General features: G+C 43.9%; 1 protein-coding gene across 1 annotated transcript in view; it reads right to left on the bottom strand.

Moving 5' to 3' along the window:
- Positions 1–614: 614 nt before the first annotated feature.
- TMEM233 (transmembrane protein 233) overlaps positions 615–18,128 on the bottom strand; it is a 38,023-nt gene continuing 20,509 nt past the window's right edge. The window contains exons 2-3 of the mRNA XM_019467309.2: positions 11,410–11,546; positions 615–2,658 (exon numbers count right to left, since the gene is read on the bottom strand). Coding sequence (XP_019322854.1) covers positions 2,652–2,658; positions 11,410–11,546 — 144 coding nt within the window. The 3' untranslated portion in view covers positions 615–2,651. The remainder of the gene's footprint in view (positions 2,659–11,409; positions 11,547–18,128) is intronic.

Below are 18,128 nucleotides of genomic sequence, written 5' to 3'. Positions count from 1 at the left end.
TGAGCCACCCAGGCGCCCCTGTTTTTTTTTTTTTTAATTAAAAAAAATTTTTTTAAATGTTTATTTATTTTTTTGAGGGGGAGACACACAGCGTGAGTTGGGGAGAGGCAGAGAGAGAGGGAGGCACAGAATCCAGAACAGGCTCCAGGCTCTGAGCTGTCAGACAGAGCCCGATGCGGGGCTCAAAGTCACAGACTTCGAGATCATGACCTGAGCGGAAGTCGGACACTTTACCGACTGAACCACCCAGGCGCCCCTCTGACTGCTTTTTGGAGTGGAACAAGGATGATCTCAGCCTTGCAGGAAGCCCTGGAGGAGAACATCATCCCAATTTATCAATATGAAAGCTCTCTGCCAGGTTCCAAGGCCCAGCAAAACTCAGACCCCCTCTGGAGCGCAGGGACCTTATTTAGTGACTTCAGTGTCTAACATTTTCAATGCCTCTTGGAAGGGCATTTCAGGCCTAAGTTAGTTCCAAGTTGACGCCTCTCCAGCCCCATCCCCAGCCTCTCTCTGTCTTCCCTACAGGCTTAGACTGGGATCCAGGAGCCCATTCCCTCTAGAAGGTTGGGAACCCCGAGAAAACACAACTTTATACACCATGGAAAACAGGCTTACTTAAAACCATTTTTATTCTGCCTCTCAGCAACACTTTTCATTTGATCTGGGTAAAAGATCAGGGACCCAAACACAAACAAACAAGAAACAAGATGTCTGAAACAGAAATCAGGATCCAATATACTGGAATGACGTTAGGATCTCTGCGTGCCGAGAATTCGTGGCCCTGATTCAGTTTCCTCCTGGGACAAGTGCTGGCTCATGACAGACATCCGGCTGAGATGACAGGTGGAATCTGATGCCCATCAGCGTTTATTTTTTGCTGGGGTCCAGGATTTTAACAAATGCCTGAGATTCATAGTAATCTAAGAACACTGCTTTGTATTTGTATAGCACTTAGAATCTCCCTCCAGGGGCATTCACATCTATTATGGCGATTAATTCTTGTTAACAACACTCTGAGGTATGTAGACAGGTATTCTCATTTCCATTTTCCAGATGAAGAAATCCGAGGCACAGAGAGGCTAAGAAACTTGCCTAAAAATCAGCTTGCATAGCCTGTGAGTGGCAAAAAAGGCCTTGGGACACAGGTGTTTTAATTCTCGGCCTCTTGTTCATTCACTTAGAATAAGCTGCCTTTTCTCTTGCTTAGGAAAGTTCATTACCACTGTATTTCTGATAGTAGTTCTTGAAGTTACTTTTGCCACATGTACATATCACCTGTTGTGTTAATCCCTTGATATTTTCTTTGAGTCCACTTATTTTTCCTAAGTAAATTTATTTGAATAGAAACAACGTATCACGTCCCTAAGGGGAAACTGTAAATGGAAGGTAATTAAGAAATACAACGAAAACAGGACTCTGCTATTAAATTCTATCTAGACAGAAGACTTTGAACCTGAGGCCTGCTCTTCCTTTATGAAGAAGGGAAAAGAGCCAAAGTGACAGAAAAGGTGTTAAGGACCCGTGAGCACTAAACAGAAGCTTTCTCTTTGCTGTAATCAGCGGCGTTGAGAAAGAATAGAAAAGGGGAAACATACTTTGTGATTTGCATCACTTAATGTTGTGTCTATAAACAACTTAAAAATGATCTTTGTGTACCACCAGTGGTTTGCCCTGCATCTGAGAAACACGGGGTTGGCAAGTTCTGGCAGGCAGAATAATGGCATCATTAAGCCAGTACACTCACACCTGAAGGGGTTACGTTTGACAGAAAAGAAATACAGTGGGTGGTATTTCCAGGTTGGCATCCAGGAAAATCAAAGATCTTGCCTGAGACTTGCTAAAAAAGAGTGGGGGGGGGGATGGTTTGAATAAAGCACATTCCGTAAACAGCCAGTTTATCCCCAAAACTGGGATGGGGAAGGTGCTCCTGTACCTAGAATTGATCACTAAGTACAATCTCAGAGTCTTGAAGTGAAAAGTGAGGTGAGCAGCGGTAGATACAAGCAAGGGAGAGGACCATCGGAAGATTGAGGTCAGGACAAAAGGCCAGAAAGACCCTTCATTTGTTTTCTTTGGTGAGTGATGTGGGGACTCTGGGGGCTGTGGCGGGGAGCAACTGATGGAGTGGGACCCTCTAGCTATGGCATGTAAAATTAGAAGGGGACAAAAAGCACAGATTCAGCTCCATTGTCAACTTTAAACATGCTGCAAATGTTTGTGCTCGACTTGGCAGACGCCAGCTTCTGGGACCTCCCTCTCCCCCCACATGTAGACCCCCCAGCCCCCATGTAGAAGTACTGAGATTTCCTGAGGCTCATCTCTGCAGAAGAGGCATGGACACAGAGGCCTTCAATAAACTCAGACAGTGAGACTTGAGTTTTTCTTTTTGTTTAAAAAAAAAAAAAAAATCTGTGATGGCTGACCTGTCTGTGCTGCTTGGTTTTCCTTAATTTTGGACTTTTTTTTCCTTCCTTTCTTTCTTTTTTTTTTTTTTTCTTTTTTAAGTTCATTTGCCAGGGACCTGCCTCTGGAGAGTCCTGGAGGAAAAGATCTCACAGTCTGAAGTCAAGGGTCCATTCCTCAGAAACTCCGGTGGGGTGTGTGTGGATGAGGTCCGTCCTCCATGCTCACGGCTGACTACTGGCCGCTCAGGCGCTGTGGGGTACACACAGACAGGGAGAAAGAGTGAGAGAGAGAGCAGGCCTGGGCCTTCTCCACCCAAGGGCTTCCGTTCTCTGTAGGGATCAGCCTTGATTAAACAAGTGCAGACCTGGGCCAGCATATCTGCATAAGCACTGGCTTCCTTTGGAGAAATGTCACATCTGAAAGATATTTGATTTTACACTTGGACCATGCAAACAACAACAACAACCCACAAAAGACAGAAAAAAATCCGACCCACAAATGATACAGATGCAGTAAACTGCTTTGTGAGCATTTCTGAACCTCATTCTCCTCCTAAAGGGTTAGCAGTACTGTTTAGCATTTTGTATGCATCTTCCAGGTGATTTTCTCTACATTTAAATCTGTAAGTATGCACTTAGAAATTCATCTTGTGTGTGTTTATATACATGGGATAATGATATATCTATATATGATATGTGTGTATCATATATATGTAAGATATGGGTTACACACACACACATATTCATTCATTAATTTACTCAATAAATATTTACACGCCAGGCCCTGCTCTAGGTGTTGGTGATGACAGTGCCCAGCAGTTACATAGTGAGTACCGTGTGTCAGGCATTGTGCTTTACACAATTGAATCTTCCCAGTCCTGTGAGCTAGGTGCTGTTTTATCCCCACTTTACAGATGAGAAAACTGAGGCACAGACTGGTTAAAAGACGTGCTCAAGAGCACACAGCTACTTAGAGGCAGAACCTGGATTCAAACCCCAACAGTTTAGCTTCAAAGGAAGAACCGTAAAATGTTATGCTCTATTATTATGGGCAATGACAGAAATGAAAATGTTGTTGGGGCACCTGTGTGGCTCAGTTGGTTGAATGTCTTGAGTCTTGATTTCAGATCAGGTCATGATCCCAGGGTCGTGGGATTGGGGCCCCACACTGGGATCTGCCCTGAGTGTGGAGCCTGCTTAGGATTCTCTTTTCCTTTCCCTCTGCCCTTCTCCCCTGCTTGCGCTCTCTCTCTCTCAAATAAAAAAGAATGTTTTTGGAGTCTTCATCCTACTAGGAGGAAATAGACCATAAAAGTGTATGATTATATGCATATTAATATATAAAATGTATAATTTTATGTCAATATAATAAGTTACATATAATTATATATTATTCAGTCAGTTTTGCAAGGAGTGGTAAGTACTAGGAAGAAAAGTAAAGTTGGAATAAGAGGACCAAGGTAATAAGGGTGGGGCTGTGGGTGCTATTTTAGAGAAGTTGGTCAGGGGTAACCGCTCTGCTAACAGGTGACCAAGCGTCTCAAGGATAGATGGGAACAAGCCGCTTGGATATCAGGAGGAAGAAAATTCTGGGTAGAGGGACCAGCAAGTGCAAAGGCCCTGTGGCAGGAGCATACTTGCATTGCTCAAAGAAGAGAGGGGAATTCAGTATAGCTGAAGTGGAGGAGTGAGGGGGCAATGTGCTGGGAGATAAAGAGGCAGCAGCGAGATCATGTGGGGCCTTCTAAAGCCATAGTATGGGAGATGGGCGATGTATATTTAAACTGTGGTGTGGTATCCCGTCCTATGAATAAACCACTGGGTACTTAATCATTTTCCCACCCATGGCCATTTAGGTTGTTTCTTGGTTTCCCAGCTGCGGTGAACATCACTGCACATCCTGGCTGCGTTAGATTCATCTGGAGAGCCCTAAAACCTACGAATGCTTGGTCCTATCACTGGAGATTCTAATTTAACTGATCCAGGGTAGGCCCTGGGCATTGTTAGTTTTTAAAGCTCCCCAGGTGACTCTAATGTGTAACCAGGGAAGAGAGCTACTGTTTCACGTGCCTATTTGTACACTTGTATCTAGGGAGGATACTCAGAAATAGAATTGCTGAGTGGGTGGGCACATGGATTTTCAAGTTTAATAGATGTATTCAAATTGACCTTCCAAAGACTCAGTTTACTCCTCCACCAACAGTGTTGTTTTGTATCCAATTCTTCATACTCTCGCCAACCTTGATATTATCCATCTTTTTAATTGTTTCAATCTGACAGTCAAAAGACCCCAGTATTTTGTTGTTGCTCTGGTCACTGGTTGAACATCTTTTTAACGGCTATTTTATTTGTCAAAGTCCACAAGTTTATATCCTTTTCAAAGCCACAGTCTTTCCATTGTTGATGATGACTTAGGTGTGATTTGTCTTGACTTCAGCTTATGTGAACCAACAAAGAAAGGCCCTTCTGACCTTTTGGGAATAGGTAATGTTCCCCATTTTTCGTAATGGAATCACAAAAATTCTCTGCAGACACGTCTGTGGAAACCAATCCCCAGGAAGTTTTACTCCAACCAGTAATATAGAAAAGAAGATGAATTTGCTTTTATGTTTTTGCAAAAAGGCCAACTTTTTGCTTCTTTCCTACCTTGACACATATGCTTATTTCCAATCCTAATGCAATGAAGGATATTTTGAGGCCAGGAAAGGACTCATTCCAGTTTATTTAGAAGCCATAAGCTTTACCAGTGCACAATGGCTTAATATTTGCTAACTTTGTGTCTGCTAATGGAAGACACATGGGATCCTTAATCTACTTAGGAGGCCAAGTTCTTCCTGAATGAAAACTTTGGAACATGAAGGCTTTTATTGCTAAGAATGACAAACAAGCAATTTTAATACATGGTAGGGCCCTGCCTGGCTATTTAGATGCCTACACAGCCGTCCAGAGTCATAAATTCAGTGGAGTTGCATTGTACGTGTGAATGAACATGTGTGTGTGGTGAATGAACCATACATGTTTCTCAAAAAGAAAAAAGCAACTCTTTAAATGGAGCTGGAGATTCTGGCCATCACCCTGTACAATGGTCATGAGGATGGGTGGGTATATGACTCCTGTACCTTCTGTGTGACTTTGGGGCGTGGTTCCAGCGTTGCACATATGCCATGCCAACTATTTCAGCTGGTGTTCAACCCAAGGAATGTCATCTCTTCCAACACCGGTGGGAACACTGGGTCTATTGGGCTGACCAGGATCCAGGGTGGGTGTGAATCTCTAATAGGGCATCCCCCCACTGTAGATGCTTCCAAGATGAATTTTGATCATACTCAAAGCTCACCTGATGCCCTGATGTTCGAACTTCACCCCTCAGTAAGGTGAGACCTTCCTGAATATCATTTGTCATATTTCTGGTGGGACATTTGTCTGCTTTATACCCAAGCTTTGTCACAGTCAACTGTTTTTGCAGCTAAGGAAATTCCACTGAATTCTGCAGGGCATCAGATATGTGACCATGAGCCTGATCATGAGGAGAGAGGGAAGAACAAACTTGGGAGGTGTGTAAAGTGCGCTGGGGAGTAGGGACGAAGCAGCAGATGTGTCTCGAGATGTAAAAAACATCTTGTTTTGTGGCACATATTCATACATGGGCAAGAATGTTCCTCCATCAGATGCAAAGCCCTAGAACAGTGTTTCTGCAACTTTGGAATGCTTAGAACTATTTTTGGGGGGATTGCTTATGATAATGCATCTTTCAGGACTACTTAGGGTCTTGATTAGAGGCCACGAATCTGCATTTTCACAAACATCCCAGCTGAATTTGTCACAGGTGACTCCGAGACTTTGAGAAACACGATTGGAATAACCTCACTTTGCTTGAATCCTCAAGGCACCAGCAGAAAGTAAAAGCCCGCAGACAGGTTGATTTAGGCTGGGGACTTGAATGATTCGATTGATAAATAGACTGCAGCAACATTTAAATTTTTCAGCTCTGTGCAATTCATTTCTCCCCTTTCCCCAGCAGCTGGAGAGCAGAGAATTTTCTGACTTTGAGAGCCTGCAAGTTTCTGATTCTGTTTGCCCCAGAATAGTTCTCTTCTGAGAGTGCCACATTGTGTCCCAAGCTGTTGAATATTTTAGTGTCAGTGATTCCCAGTTTTTGTGGATTTGATGTCCCAAATCTCTCTTTAACTGCCACATGGCTTACATGGATATCCTATTGAAAGAGACCTTTTTCTGAGTTTGGGTAAAGACTCTTATGACCCAAGTTTATCCACCTGGGATTTCCATCATTTGGGAGGGAAGGGATTGGTTACAGTTCTCTCGATAAGGACACGTAGTAATTTTTTAAAAGGTCAGGACTTCGGGATTAGTTTCGGTGTTGTTGATAAGGATAAAGAGTAATTTTTTTTTTAAAGGCAGGATTTGACAGTTTTTAAACAGACTTGTCTGTTTATTTCAGACAGTTTTTGAATGAGAATCAGAAAAGTCACCTATTCAAGGCTTTTTGTCTCATATCCAGGCTTGGGCTCCTCTAAAGTCAGACTTCCCCAGAACCCCTCAGTGCATGCCCTTGCTGCCTTGAGGATTGTTACAAAAGAGCCTTCCTGTGGGTACTCTCCTTGGCGGTAACTTGACTCCCCTCCTTGGTAATGAATGAGATACGACACGTTTAGGATGATGACTTTGCTGATGTAAATGAAAACTGGCCACTCTGTTAAAGGCCAGCTTCTGTTAGCGCATTCTTCCTTCTGGGTTGGGAGGGAGGACGTTCAAGAGGGTTGAGCTGACCACCTGCGTCTAAACCCCAGGGTAGGAATGGGGAGCTGGAAAATGCAGATTCTTGAGCCTCACTTCTGACTTAGCGACTTGGAATCTTTTGAGATGGGGCCCCGATACCAACTTCTTTTAAACTTCCCCAGGTAACTCGCATACAGCTTAAAGTTAGAAACCTCTGTCTTAGTAATTCCACATTGCCACTCAATTCCTCCTAGGGCTGGGAAATTTTATTTCAAAGGATTACTGAGAAATTGGCCCGTTATTGGTCTTAATGGAAGATAGAATTGATTTCATTCTCTACGGGCTAGTTTCTTTCCTACACACACACACGCACGCACGCACACACACACACACACACGCACACAAAGCCTTTATATTTGAATTTCTCCCTGGGATTCTAACTCTGGAAGATATTTTTGTTTTCTCTGATAACATGGAGGGAAAGGTATCTGAAGGGAACCTGACCATACAGATGGGAAGTAATTCTATCCTTACTTTATGGATAGGGAAATTGAGGCTGAGAGAGTAACTTGCCAGGGTGGTCTATGTAGTAGAAGTAGGATTTGTATCCTAGTAAAGCCAGGACTGAAGTCCAGGCTCCAACCACAATGAAACACTGTTTCTTAGGAACCACTGCTAACAAAATCTCAATCACAAGCATATACGGGTCGATGCTTCATCTCCGGATAGAAATATTTATATTGAGAATGGAGAAAGTCCCCATATGTGAAGACTTCTGTGTCCCTTGTAGAACTGTTTGGATGGTGTCTAATGGGCAAACTGATCTTTGAAAGCCACATTGTCTACCAGAGACTGCAAAGCAGATGATGTCCAGGCTGGAGATGTGGTTTTTGTATGTTTTTTCGTCTTGCTTTGTTTTTGGGTCTCACCATGTGTTTACATAATGTGAATTGGTGTCAACGTCTAAAAAACAGGAGATGCGAAATGAAAACCTAGCTTTCTAATATCTTTTGAAAAATGGGCTCCACGGGGTCTGCATTCCAAGTGGTAACAATCAGCTGGACGGTGCTCTCGAACATCACAGTCCCCACCACTCATATTGTGCTGTAACTGGGAACATTCATGCGTGTTCCTTGCAGTTCTTCCTGCTTCCTTCATGCAGTGTTTTGATTTTGCTACCCTTCGTCCTGTCTCATCACAGGTTTTTGTTTGTTTGTTTGCTTTTTGTCTGCTTTTTGTAGGTTGAAACGTCAGCATACCACCCCCATATAAATCAGCTCTGGAGCTAGCCACAAGTTGAGTGCTATCTCCTGATTTTGTTACTGAGTATACTAGCTATTGGCTTAGAGGCAATGTGGCACTGTGGTTAAGAACACAGCTTTCAGGGCACCTGGGTGGCTCAGTCGGTTAAGCATCCGACCTCGGCTTGGGTCATGATCTCACAGTATGTGAGTTTGAGCCCCACACCGGGCTCTGTGCTGACAGTGCAGAGCCTGCTTCGGTTACTCTGTTTCCCTCTCTCTCTGCCCCTCCCCTGTTCACACTTCGTGTGTCTCTCTCTCAAAAGTAAGCAAACGTTTAAAAAGAAAAAAAGAACACAGCTTTCAGAGCCAGATTATCCCAGGTTAAACCCTGCCTTTATCTCTAAGTAGCTGTGAGACATCGGGCAAGTTATTTCTCTTCTCCGAGTCTCAGTTTTCTTATCTGCAAAGTGGGGAGGTTGCTGTGGGGATTCAACAGGGATTAATTCATGTAAGAGCTTAGACAGTAGCTGGCCTATTAAGTTCTATGTCAGTGTCGGCTGCTATTATTATAACCCAGCTCAACACTGATCTGGGCAGTATGTATTTTCACAAGTTCCCAGGAGTTAGGCCAAGACTTGGCCTTTTTCCCCTGGAACACTGTCCTTTGAAATTAGCTCATGAGTGCAAAGCCATGAGCTCTATTTGGTAGCATCTTAAATTCTGAAGTCCTCTCCCAGCCATGTTGATAACAGCAGTAATAATAGGATTAGTAAATGGTTTGCATTTATATGTATACATTTTAATGTTGGGGCACCTGAGTGGCTCAGTCGGTTAAGCATCCGACTTTGGCTCAGGTCATGATCTCACAGTTCGTGGGTTCAAGCCCCACATCGGGCTCTGTGCTGACAGCTCAGAGCCTGTAGCCTGCTTCAGATTCTGTGTCTCTCTCTCTCTGCCCCTCCCCTGCTCACACTCAGTCTCTCTCTCTCTCTCAAAAATAAAAACTTTATAAAAAATGTTTTTGATGTTTATTTGTTTTTTGAAAGAGAGAGAGAGAGAGAGAGCGTGAGCAAGGGTGGGGCAGAGAAGGAGACAGAGAATCTGAAGGAGGCTCCAGGCTCTGAGCTGTCAGCACAGAGCCCCATGCGGGACTTAAACCCACAAGCTGTGAGATCATGACCTGAGCCAAAGTCGGACGCTCAACTGACTTAGTCACCCAGGCGCCCCTGCATTTATATATATATTTAAGTTTATTTATTTATTTTGAGAGAGAAAGAGAGAACAAGAGAAGGGGAGGGGCAGAGAAAGAGGGAAGAGAATCCCAAGCAGGCTCTGCACTGTTAGTGAGAGCTTGACATGGGGCTCAATCTCACGAACTGTGAGATCATGACCTGAGCCAAAACCAAGAGATGGATGCTTAACCGACTGAGCCACCCAAGTGCCCCGAATGGTCTGCAATTTTTGTGCACCAACTGAGGAACAGACATCATGCTATACACATGCTGTGGGTCATCTAATTAACCTTCACAATAGCCTTCTTAAATGGATTATACTACTATAATCCTCATTTTACAGAAGAAGAAACTGAGGTTAAGCACTTGGCTGACCATCAGTCACAGTAGGTAAGTGGCAGAGGGGGAAACTGCGCCCAGGCAGTCTGTTGCCAAACCGGCACCGTTGGCCCCACACCCCACAGCCCCGTACTCACACACGAGCACATTATGCCTTCCTTAAAGGATAAAGTTGGTGTCTGCACATCTATTCTCTACCCATCTTCTTCATAGACCAACACCATCCATTTTCATCTTGCAGGCAAGAGACTTCCTTAGATGTTTTAGTGTCCCTTTTTCCTCTCTTAGGTCAAAGCCATCTATTCCCCCCCCCCCCCCCGTGACACTTCCTGTTTTCCCATCTTCCCCTCCATTCAGCCGCCCTGATTGTTCCCGGGTCTGGCTCCTCTGATAGGAAGTTGACATGGACTACCCTCTTGACTGCCAAGGTTGGGTTGGCTGATTTGACAGGCTGACGGGTGTCTGCGTCCTCCCTTGCCCACCAGGTGAGCTTTCCTGAAACCAAGTCAAAGAGGCTGACCTTCTCAGCTTGAGGGACATGGTGTGGGGGTGGGGGCTAACCCCCTGCTCTGGGGGAAGAGCTAGAAGATTTCTCAGAGTCCTTATCTGCCTTGCCAGGAGCTACACAGTGAGGCAGAGACGGATCTGGGCTTGTCATTTCCAGGTCTTGATTGTCCATTGCACGACCTTGCCCCTGTCAAGCCTCTGATGGAAAGTGTCATTGATTCTAGCCGATGGAGCCCATCTGAGCTGGTTAGAGAAATCAGGATAAATGTGCCCAAATCCAGAGAGAAACAGCAACAGCATCCATCTCTTTGTGAGATGAGAGCACGTTGGCAATACCAAAAATATGTGGAACCCTTCTGCTCTTACAGTAAGAACAGGTCGGCTAGTTGAGTCAAAATCATGAAATCATTCAGCAGATCAGATGGTAAGGCAGAGGAAGGGACTGAGGCAGTGAAAATCCATGTGGGATTCTCCCATCTTCCTCTCTCGTCTCTCAGAGATGGGAAAACTATGGCCCATGGGCCAGATACCAATTTTTGTAAATAAAGTTTTATTGAACACAGCCATACTCATTCATTTGCATATTGTATATGGCTGCTTTTGTGCTGCAGTGGCAGTTAAGTAGTCACGACTGAGATGGTGACAGAGGCCTACAATATTTACCCTCTGGCCCTTTATGGAAAAGTTTTGTTGACCCCTGTTCTACACAGAGCAGCTAGAAGATGGTGGAGTTTTGGATAGCCTGGACCCTGAGTGCCTGAGCAGAGGAGAGACTGTCCACAAAACGACATGGTTTGTATAACACCAGTGAAATGAAAACGAAAACTCTTTTTCTTTGGCATCGTTTGCTACCAGAACATAACCTAACCTGTCCTAACAGATTCCAACGGGCATTCGGGAGAAGGCATTTTACACTGGGACAGATTCAGAGAGCCTACTTACTTCCTTGTGAAGTGAACTGCACAAGAAATACCGATGATCAGAAGGCCAATAATGATGGAGGCGATGGCCACCCACTTGGCATTCCTCCCAAGCCGCTTGGATCCTTCGATGTCTCCATCGTTGTAGCTGTTCAGAGACTGGGGGACACAAGGGAAGAGCTGGTGATGACAGACAACCCACAAGGAAAGACATGTGTTTCTCAGGCTGATCTGATCATCACCTCCTCCAGGAAGCCCTCCCTGGGCTGACTTACTTCCCCTTGCTGATTATTTTCATCTTAGCGTTTACCATAGCACATTAAAATGATTGATTGGGCCTCTCCTATTAGAGTAGAAGTGCTATGTGGGCAGGGACCACTATCTGGTGTTGAGCACAGTGTACCAGTGCCTGGTGCCATATTTGTCCTGTAGAAGATTCTTGATAAATATTTGTCTAATGTACAGGTATGCATGTCTCGTCCAACAGAATGGGGTTTGCAAACTCTGGCCCATGGGTCAAGTCCAGCCTACTGTTGCTTTTTTAATGCTTATTTTTAAGAGAGAGAGAGAGAGACAGAGGATGAGCAGAGGAGGGGCAGGGAAAGAGGAAGACCCAGAATCTGAAGCAGGCTCCAGGCTCTGAGCTGTTTGCACAGAGCCTGACACGGGGCTCAAACTCATGAACTTTGAGATCATGACCTGAGCCGAAGTCAGACACTTAACCTACTGAGCCACCCACGTGCCCCCAGTCTGCTGATTTTTTATAAATTAAGTTTGTTGGGCACACAGCCACACTCATTTGTTTACTACACTCATTTGTTTTACTATACACTCATTTGTTTATCTGTGGCTGCTTTTATGCTACAACAGAGTTGGGTAGTGGGTCAGAGACCATACTTACTGTTTGGTCCATTACAGAAAAAGTTTACCTCTCCTGCACTAGAAGTTCAATCCATGAGGTCAGGGATCTTGGCTGAACTGTTCACCTCTATCCCCAAGCCAAGCTGTCATTCAACTGGTACCTACTCATATGGCTTTCCCAGCTGGTAAAATACTGAACTACTTCTGGTTGGCTGGTAAATAGCAGTTACCCCTCCCCTCCTGGCCCCCCAGCCATCGTGCGTGGCCCTCACACCTTTGACTCTCCGCAGACTTCCCCATGATCCAGCAACTTCAGGGTTACCAGTTGGCCCCATCCTGATTGAATATTTAGTTGCGTATTTAAATACTTGTTGAATATTTTAAACATCACCTTAGTTGCTAGTACTTTGAGCAGTGTCTGGTACATGGTAGGAGTTCAAGAAATAGGTATTGGCTAGTGGGTGAGAGATGTATATCCATTTCCCTGCAGAATATGAGTTCGTTGGAGGGCAAAGTGGAGGTGCTCAGAGAATGTTTGCTGCTGGGCTGATGGCCAGGGCAGCTGAACAGTCCTCTAATAAACCCTCCTTATCATAACTCCTACTGCTGACGATCCCCTCAAAAGTTCTGCTGCAGCTCAAAGAAGTCTGGAAATAAGTATTCATGAGTTACAGACGGAGGTTGATCAGTGTGGTGAATTGCAGATTTCAGTAGAAACCTCTGTTCTTCATCCCCAAATCGCCGCACTTCAGTGATAGATTGTTCCTCTTCTTGGACTTTTAAGGGGGATGAAGCACATGTAGGCAATTACAAGCCAGGGAAACACCCAGTAGAACACCGAGCTTTCCACTTCCAGAACCTTCCATTAATTCTTGGATTCTGGCCACCTTAGCAACAAGCTGGGGGCCTCAGCAGTGAAGGGGGCCTCGGCAGTGATGGGGCTTGTTCAAAAGACTGGTGTGAAGGGGGAGGCAGGAACCTGCAATGATATCCAGAACTTCCAGCAGCATGAGCACCAGAATTCTGGAGTGCTCAACCCTGAGTATTTACTACGGACACGTGGCTAGTGATTTTTGTTTGTTTTATTATTAGTTTTAATATTTATATATTTTTGAGAGAGAGACAGACAGAGTGTGAGGAGGGGAAGGGCAGAGAGAGAGGGAGACACAGAATCCGAAGCAGGCTCCGGGCTCTGAGCTGCCAGCACAGAGCCCGACGCGGGACTCAAACCCGTGAGCCATGAGATCATGACCTGAGCTGAAGTCGGATGCTTAACCAACTGAGCCGTCCAGGTGCCCCTCTTTGTTTTAAAAACAGATAGATGTCCTGAAAAGATTCAGATTTAATTGGTGTGGGGACCAAATACCAGTTTTCTAAAAAAAAAACAAAAACAAAAACTTGGTAAAATACATATAAAATTTACCATTTTAACAATTTTTTTAAAATTTTTTTAATGTTTATTTTTGAGACAGAGAGAGACAGAGCATGAACGGGGGAGGGGCAGAGAGAAAGGGAGACACAAAATTGGAAGCAGGCTCCAGGCTCTGAGCCATCAGCCCAGAGCCCGACGCGGGGCTCAAACTCACGGACCGCGAGATCGTGACCTGAGCTGAAGTCGGACCCCTAACCGACTGAGCCACCCAGGCGCCCCTCATTTTAACAATTTTTAAGTGTGGGTTCAGTTGCATTAAGTGGTAGTCACTGAAGTGGTTTTGTGACCATCACCACCAACCATCATCCCAAACTGAAATTCTGTACCCATTAAACCCTCCATTCTTCCACCCCCAGCCCCTCCCCTGGCAACTGCCATTCTGCTTACTGTCTTTATGGATTGGACCACTCTAGGTACCTCACATAAGTGGAATCATACAATATTTGTCCTTCTGTGCCTGGCTTATTTCATTAAGCAGTGTCCTCAAGGTTCAGCCCTGTTGTAGCATGGGTTAGAATCCCCTTCCTTTTTAAGGCTGAATAACATTCCACTGTCTGTATAATATCACATCTTGTTCATTTATTCATGTGTCGATGGACACTTGGGCTGTTGCTGCAGAATTTTTTTTTAAGATTCTTAGAATTGAAAACCTGTGGTCTAGGCAGCTGTCCTTAATGCCCTACAAGGTCAAGGTGCCCACCACCTTACGATTTATCCCAGGGGCACCTGGGTGGCTCAGTTGGTTGAGCCTCCAGCTTTGGCTCAGGTCATGGTCTCACAGTTCATGAGTTCTAGACCTGCATTGTGCTGTTCGTTATCAGTGCAGAGCCTGCTTCAGAGCCTCTCTCCCATTCTCTTTCTGTCCTCCCCTGCTCACACTCTCTCTCTCAAAAATAAACATAAAAAAAAAAAAAGATTTATCCCAAGGAAGCACGTAATAGAGCATGGGCTCTAAGTCCAGAGAGAGCTGAGTTCAAATTCCATGTGTTAGTCGCTGTGAGAATTAGAGGAAGTTATCAACCTTTCTAAGGTTGATACATCTGTATAGTTCTCATCTGTAAATTGGGGGCAATGGTAATAGCATCTCCTTCACAATAGAGGAGCCAACGACTTAACAGTAGTAGTTAGCATTGCCCCAGCACATAGTATATACTCAATAAATGTTAGCTTTTACTGTGAATTGCCACTGTCTATCTTGTTCTTCCTCCAACACTAAGATCTTTGGGGTACAGTAGAATCATCTGGGGTACTTACCAGAATTACAGATGATCAGGGTCTGCCTCTTGCTGGAGCAGAATCTCTGAGGACCTATGTTTGAGGAAGTTTGGTTTTTGTTGTTGTTGTTGTTGATTTATTTTTTGAGAGAGAGAGAGCAGAAGAGGGGCAGATAGAGAGGAAAGCAAGAATCCCAAGGAGGCTGTGCACCATCTGTGCAGAGCCTGATGTGGGGCTCGAAGTCACAAACCATGAGATCATGGCCTGAGCCGAAATCAAGAGTTGGATGCTTAACCTACTGAGCCACCCAGGCACCCCAGGAACTTTGTTTTATAGTCTTCAGATCAAAGTCAATGTGTAGAATGTTAGACCTCACAGTCCAGTTCATTTTTTAAAAATTATGTTTTTTTGCAATCCAGTGTAAAATTACGCACATTCAAAATGCTCTTAAATTGATCATTATCCTGTTGTGTTGCTTTGGAAAACCGAGTTCTGAGATGCACTTAGTTAGGGCAACGCACTGGTGTTGATGTAATCAGAGGGAAAATATAGGGAGACTCCTCCCTCCCCGAATATTGTCAACTCCTGGCTGTTTGGATGAAAACACCAGTTCCATGTTCTCAAGGGGGAAGAAGAGTAAGCCTGTGCCATATTGAGGGGTACATCTATATCTGTGCATTGCCCCTGAGCAATGGAAGCTTCCTGAGCCACGTGAGTTGTTTGCTACAGGTCAGCAGAGCCAGGCTGGTGACCTGGCCGAGGGAGATTTGGGTGTAAGCCATGAGTGAGTCTTGTTCAACCTTTGTCACCTGCTGCCACTCTGGCATCTTGTATGTGACCCTCCTCTCTGCAAACCACCACGTTGCTGGGGCTCCTAAAGGGAGGTGCTGAGTCGTCTAGAATTGAGGCCTTGGTTGGCTTGAAAAACAGATGAAAGCCTCTTTCAGTATTAGCTATGGATTCTCCTTCCACTGCCCACCCCCCTTCCCACCCCCGCCATGAGTTCTCTTATGAATCTGTTTCCTCCTCTGGTCCTTGAGGAAGGGGCTGTCTATGGCATATCTGCTGGGTAAATGTTAGGATATGGAGAGATGAGCGTGGCAGCTTTAGAACTCCCAGATTTCACTCTGAAGGACCTCACTGGTTGGGAATCTCGGGGTTCAAGTTGGAGATCTAATAATGAAGCGAGAGGCAATTAGTTCCTCCCTCCCCCATTCATTGGCTGCCATTCTTTGTGTCTCCCAATTTGGAATTGCATACTAAGGGTCTCCTGGCAGATGCTATGGACTGAAGAGGTGGAGATGGGTTGTAGAGAAAATGCGTGGTTTATAAATCTTTTTCTGAAAAGCTTAGAAAGCAAACTATCCCATCTGCTGTGGAAGAACTAGAAAGAAACAGGGGATGACTTAGATACTTAACATTTATATGATCTTATTAGTTCCTTTACAGATTACAAATGTAATTTGTGAACACGTAAAGCATTCAAATGCTACAGAAACAGCCAGTAAATAGTAAGTCCTTTTCCTCATCCTATTTCCCAGGGATAACCATTGTTTGCAGTCTGGTGCATTTGCTTCTAGATCCACCGCCTTCCCTCCCCCGCCCCCCCCATCACCTCCCTCAGCCCACCTCCCACCCCCTGCCCACGAATAATATGAAAGGAAAGCTAACACTTTCTCTTGCTTCCATTATGACTAAGTACCTCGTGTCTATCAGTCAAGATAAAGAAATAGCAATTTGTACCCTGAGATAAACCAAGAATACAGGGTCAGTCTGTTGAGCCTATATCCCTCCAATATTGAAACCTTGAGTATTTCCCATAAATCTTGGCAAAGACAACTTCATCTCCATCTTTTGCGATGTTGGTGCCCGAATGGAGGTCACACTTTTGTGGATATTGTAATCTCTTGAGAAAGATACTATTTTGCTTTGTTTATTTGTTTATTTTTAAATCGTGAACAGATTATTGTAAAACTTGGTTACCTTGGCAGTTTCGCAGTTGTTTTCTTTAAATACTTGTGTTGTGCTTTTTATTGGGCTAGCTGGTCCTTTTGAAGGTGGACTCCCTTGCATTTCTTTCCAAGTGAATTTTTTTCTTTTCTAAATGTTTTGGCCTCTGAGTCTTTCTTTGACAAAATAATAATGATAACAGGTAACACTGATTGAGCATTTATATGTGCTAGGCACTGTGTTAAGTATTTTTCTAGGATTATCTCATTTGTCCTCATAACAGGTCTGTGAGGTAGATGCTTTATTGTTTCCGTATTACTAATGGGAAAGTTGAGGCGCAGAGAAGTTAAAGTGATTTGCCCAGAGTCACACAGCTAGTTTGGTAAAGTGTGGATGTGTGTATGTGAATGTTTGTTGGTCAAATGTAGTTCTTCTTGATGAATTCTATGCTTCTATAATTAGTCCAGTTTTCTATTAGTTTGTCTTTTTCTTATTGATTTGTGGGAACTTTTTACATATTGTAGATCCACATTGTGCAATAGGAATATAATGGGAGCCTCATATGTAATTTTAAATTTTCTAGTTGCCACATTAAAAAAATAAGAATAAATCGGTGAAATTAACTTTAATAATGTACATAAAAGTCTGTGTGTACACACACACACACACACACACACACACACACAGAGTTTGTCTGTTTGTTTTCTCTTTATTCCAAAAATATGAATGATATTATACTATCCTGTTCTGCAACTTGCATTTTCCCACTAATATAGGGTGTGCACCTTTCCAAGCTAGTGCTTCTGGGTCTGTCTCATTCTTGTTTTCTTTCTCCAGGCATGATTTAAAAATAGTTATATTGATGGATTTCCTAATGTTGCATTATCCTTACATCCTTGGGGGGCAATATCTTAATTTGTCATGGCACTTTTTGTTGTTGTTGTTTTTAGGTAACTTTTTGTTTTCAAATAGCTTCAAACTTACAGAAAAATTGTCAGCGTAGTTGTCTCATTCTTTTTAGTGGCTTTGTCACTTACATGGTTGCAACTCACCCATAGACATTTCAGTTACTTAAAGGTTGTTGCAATTACTTAACATGCTTCAGTAGACATCCTTATTCGTAGAGTTTTGTGCGCATTTGAGTCTCTCCTTAGTTAGGATGGATTCCTAGGAATGAAACTGTGGAATCAAAAGGTAGCTGTGGTTACGTTTGGAGAGACAGAGTCAAATTGCCCTGCAAAAAAAAGGCTAGACAAATTTACACCACCACTAACAGTATTTAA

Source organism: Panthera pardus, unplaced genomic scaffold (assembly GCF_024362965.1).
Source record: "Panthera pardus isolate Hobbes unplaced genomic scaffold, ASM2436296v1 HiC_scaffold_15, whole genome shotgun sequence".
Taxonomy (NCBI): Eukaryota; Metazoa; Chordata; class Mammalia; order Carnivora; family Felidae; genus Panthera; species Panthera pardus.
Note: the sequence above shows the minus strand (reverse complement) of the source record. Positions and strands in the feature narration are given on the sequence as shown.